This window comes from Penaeus japonicus, unplaced genomic scaffold (genome assembly GCF_977035675.1).
Source record: "Penaeus japonicus unplaced genomic scaffold, GWHDUDI00000001_assembly GWHDUDI00000034, whole genome shotgun sequence".
Classification (NCBI taxonomy): Eukaryota; Metazoa; Arthropoda; class Malacostraca; order Decapoda; family Penaeidae; genus Penaeus; species Penaeus japonicus.
In genome coordinates this window covers 10,071,777-10,076,776 of record NW_028234436.1, presented here as the reverse complement: position 1 = coordinate 10,076,776, position 5,000 = coordinate 10,071,777, and the positions used below count along the sequence as shown (strand labels likewise).

General features: G+C 44.0%; 2 protein-coding genes across 2 annotated transcripts in view; one reads left to right on the top strand and one right to left on the bottom strand.

The window, feature by feature from the left end:
- LOC122247029 (zinc transporter ZIP6) overlaps positions 1-5,000 on the top strand; it is a 62,999-nt gene that overhangs the window by 811 nt on the left and 57,188 nt on the right. The window contains exons 2-3 of the mRNA XM_086530762.1: positions 1-195; positions 572-729. The exon at positions 1-195 is cut by the window's left edge and continues 540 nt beyond it. Of these exons, the coding sequence (XP_086386888.1) occupies positions 1-195; positions 572-729 (353 nt within the window). The remainder of the gene's footprint in view (positions 196-571; positions 730-5,000) is intronic.
- Positions 1-5,000, bottom strand: part of LOC122247030 (proton-coupled zinc antiporter SLC30A2) — a 65,848-nt gene that overhangs the window by 54,583 nt on the left and 6,265 nt on the right. The window lies entirely within an intron of this gene.

Sequence of the window (5,000 nt, the reverse complement as noted above, 5' to 3'; positions counted from 1 at the left end):
TCCACGACGACCACCGCCACTCCGAGGATGGACACCTAGACAACAACCACCATCGGGACGACCACGCGGCGCCGGACGGCTCTCTCTCACGCCGGTCGTTGTCGTCGTCAAGTCTTGTGCGCCAAAGCGACGCCGCGGATCTGGGCGTCAGAGGTCGTGCCAGGTTGAGGCGGAACGGAACGGATCGTAACCAAAGTAAGTTGGATTTGACTCCTATATTTATATTGATGCTTATATCTATATATTTCTATTAGATAAATGTAGTGTCAGCCCCGTCCAAAATGAGGGAATAAAACGACAAGCCAGTTATGGTAGGGCCAGTAATCAAAACATTGATATATAGAATCAGGGAATTGTGTTAAAGTTATCTTTCACAACGATATCGTAAAGGTTTATTTTATAACAATACCCACGCCATACATTAATGATAGGTACTTGTCTTTCCGTACTCAAAAATAGATAAATAAAGATGCACAACAACAATAATAATATAACCGAATACAAACGGAAAACGTCACAAATCTACGGCAAAGAAACCCACATTTGACCACTCGCCCCCTCCATCCCTCAGGCACAGCAAACGCCACAGGTGGTGAGCCGCTGTCATCGTCGCGTGCCAATCCTTCTTCGCCCATTAACTCGACACTCTCGCCCAATGCCACGTCTGGCAATACAACTACAACTACAACTATAACTACGGCTACTACAAGATCTCCAGCAGCTCCTAAGGTCAGTGATTTATTTATTGATTTATTTATTGATTTTTTGGTAGGAATGTGTTCGAAAATAGAATCAGGGAAGGAGATAGAAATGGTGATATTGTAAAGAAAAAAAAAGGATAAGAATACGAGTCCTATAGAAATTACTCCGTAAAGAAAATGAAAATATAAATAAGTCGATAAATAAATAAAGCATTAGATGAGTAGATAGATACCTAAACATGTGTGCGAATCCTAGAGAGTACATGCGAGGTTCTATTGAGGAGAAATCAAATGAAAAGGTAAGTGAGAGGAGAGCGATCGGATGGAAAGAAACTGTAAAAGGGAAGGATACAAGCAAGAAAGAATACAGAAAAAAGTTAAAACAAAAATAATGAAGCGAAATAGAAAAAGAAGTAGTTTTATATATATATATATATATATATATATATATATATATATATATATATATATATATATTAACAATAATGATAATAACAATAATAATAATAGAACATGATAAGAAAAAGAAAATACAAAATTAATATGAAATGTGAAAGATAAAAGACAGGTAAATGTAAAACATGAAATAGAGCCATGGAATATGAAAAGGAAATACAGGAACCATGTACGAAGAATACAGTATCATACAAAACGACTCAGCTGGTCCATTCGCTATCGTGATTATCTCATGTATTAGCCACCAAAAAGCCCTCTCCATCGATCAAGCTTTAAAGACACGGTTAATGACTAATTGATAACGATAACGACCGATTGATATGGAAAAAACACCCTCATCCGCCATTGTCTGGAGTGAGCAACGCTGTCTCGCGATAAGATAACAGATAATGTCTTTTTTATCTTGATGGCCGATGCATAGGGCATTCCGTTAGAAATGGTCGAGAATCGAGTGATAGACAGATAGACTCTTGAAATAGATAGATCAGCAGATGTGTAAAATCAGACGAGGAAAGACGAGAAAAGCATATTTGATTTATTTTACTGAAGTATTAAGTGTGCGGCATCAGTATTTGAGCAAGTGGCGCGGGTGGGAGAGGAGCGGGTGGGGGGTGGGGGGGGGCTTAGTAAATATTTGAGAAACGGGAAATACACCTTGATGTGTGTAGATATGATTGCGGGATATGATTACGGCAATTAGGTACATATCATTTTTGAGGGAGGGGAGGGGAGGGGAGGGGTCTGAAAATTGGTGTTAGAAGGGGAGAAGGGGGTAGGTGAGATAAAGAGGCGGGAGAGGGAGATGAAGATGGAGATGGAGATGGAGATGGAGATGGAGATTGGAGACGGAGATTGGAATTTGACTGGAGAAAAAAGAGGAGAGGAAGAGGGAGCAGGAGAGAGAAAGGGAGCAGGAGAGGGAGAGGGAGCAAGAGAGGGAGAGGGAGCAAGAGAGGGAGAAGGAGAGGGAGAGGGAGCTGGAGAGGAGAAGGAAAGAAGGAGAAAGAAATTGATGAAGGAAAGAAGAGAGGATAGAAAAGAGCAAGAAAGCGAAAGAGCGAAAGAGAGAGAAAAGAAAAACGAACGACATAGTACAGTGGAACATTAACCCCTGTCGACATTCCCTGCCTTGTAACGACGCCCCGATAGCAAGGTTAATGTATTTTTTTCTTCCTATCCCAAACAGAAGGAGGAATAAACAACAGATACGTACAGATAACTGCGATTACCCCCGTCAACATATTGAAAGGAAAGGAAAGATGACTTGCATGCACTCTTTCGATCTTGGTCTTTTATAAGGATATCGATAAAGATGTAACACGAAGGGGCAATGACAGGGGGTACAGATAAGGGGGGTTTTCCACACGACCCCTCATGTGGTCGAGGACTTGCCCCTCACCCTCTAAAAAAAGAAAGAAAGAAAACAACAACAAAAAGCGTGTGTTTGTGTCTGTGTGTATGTATGTGTCTGTCTGTCTGTATGTATGTATATGTATATTTATATGTATGTATTTACTGTCAGTCAACATGAATAAAACAACAGTAAGAAAAGGAGAGATGATGCGGAGGACCAGAGCCTTGACCTTGGGGATGACAGTGAGATGTTATACCTGTGTGATTCTCTGCCGGCTGTGCAAGACGGGTCTTATATATATATATATATATATATATATATATATATATATATATATATATATGTGTGTGTGTGTGTGTGTGTGTGTGTGTGTGTGTGTGTGTGTGTGTGTGTGTGTGTGTGTGTGTGTGTGTGTGTGTGTGCGCGCGCGCACTTATATGTGTGTACACATACGTATATATTGTATTGTATGTATATATATCAGATATAGATATGCATCTGTATGTCTCTGCGTGCGCGTCCGTGTCCTAGTGTTTGTATATGATTGCAAGCACATAGAACACGGTATAAATACGTACATGTGGTGTCACGTATGCGTAGGTGCGTGTATGTGCGTGTGCGTGCGAGACCCACCTGCAGCACGAGGATTCCCGAGCCGAGATCTCCGACGGGGTCCATGGCCTCGACATCCTGGAGCATCATCGGAAAGGAGGAGGAGGCGGAGGAGGAGGAAGAGAAAGAGAAATAGGAAGAAGAAGAAGAAGAAGAAGAGGAAGAAGAAGAAGAATCTTAAGGTGAAGACGCCGATCTGATGACTCGATGGCCTGACGACGATGACCTGGCGACTTGGTGACCAGAGGAACCGCGAAGCTCGATCCGGGCCGCAAGAGTAAGTTCCGAGGACGGCCGTGGCAGCGGCGGTGACATCACTGACAACAATACTGGGTGTGCGTGATGATAACGAGTAGGTCCGCGACTTGACCCCTCCTTCGTGACCCCCCTTCCCGCTTGATGATGGGGCTATGCCGCCGAAACCGCTACAACCGCTAGCGTAAATACCGCTACTACCACGAACGCCGATACCGCCAATGCCGCTATTGCTACCATATCGCCGTTATCGGTACCGCCACCGCTACCGCCGATTTTAGTGTGGTGTGCTGTGGTGGTGGTGGTACCGTGTGCAGAAGGGGCTGAATGCGCGTAAGTCTATCTCTCTCTCTCTGTCTCTGTCTCTGTCTCTGTCTCTGTCTCTGTCTCTGTCTCTCTCTCTCTCTCTCTCTCTCTCTCTCTCTCTCTCTCTCTCTCTCTCTCTCTCTCTCTCTCTCTCTCTCTCTCTCTCTCTCTCTCTCTCTCTCTCTCCCTCCCTCCCTCCCTCCCTCCCTCCCTCCCTCCCTCCCTCCCTCCCTCCCCCCACCCCTTTCCCTTTTTTTCCCTCTCTGTCTCTCTTTCTCCCTTTTCCCATTTTCTCTCTCTCTGGATTTGTGTGTCTGTGTCTGTGTGTGAGTCTGTTTACCTGCGTCTGTGTGCGTGACCCCTCAAGGGTGTGATCACTCGAGCTTGCCTACATTGAAAACTTTCAGCATCACATGCCATGCACCAGCGAACGCCAATGCATGACGTCCGAGATGCTGAGTGGCGCTGTGGTCGACTTTCTGGCTTTTTATTATATTTTTTTGTGATGTCTTTTTTCGTATATAAGAATAAAAATAATTATAGAATAGAGGTAGTGTGATGTTAGTCAGATATGATTAATGTTTGTCAATTGTGAGCAATTTCCGCGTTGACAAGAATACGTACGTATGTATACATGTTTATTTATATATGTGTATGCAGAAGAAGGGAGAGGGAGAAGTGGAGAAAGGGAAGAGAGGGGAAAAGAGAGGAAGAGAAAGGGGAAGAGAGAGGAAGAGAAAGGGGAAGAGAGAGGAAGAGAAAGGGGAATAGAGAGGAAGGGGAAGAGAGGGGAAAAGAGAGGAAGAGGAAGGGGAAGAGAGGGGAAAAGAGAGGAAGAGAAGGGGAAGAGAGGGGAAAAGTAACATGAAGAGAGGGGAAGAGTAATAGTTAGAGAGAGGAAGAGTAAGAGTTAGAGAGAGGGAGAGTAAGAGTAAGAGGAGGAGAGAGGAAAAGAAAGAAAGAGAACGAGAAAGAGAGGAAAAGAAAGAAAGAGAACGAGAAAGAGAGGAAAAGAAAGAGTGAGAGGAGGAGAGAGGAAAAGAAAGAAAGAGAACGAGAAAGAGAGGAAAAGAAAGAAAGAGAACGAGAAAGAGAGAAAAAGAAAGAGCGAGAGAGCGAGTGAGAGAAATAGGGAGAAGAGACAACCCAAGAATCTAGATCAGACAAAACACTTAGCGGTCGAGAGAGCATACTAGAGATTCGGGGGGAGGGGGGGGGGTGAATAAGGGGCGGGGCGGGTATGTCTTCATAAGGCCATTTTGATTAACTTTTCTGTCATTACTGGGACAAAGAGCTCCTTCCTAGTCACGTGTCGT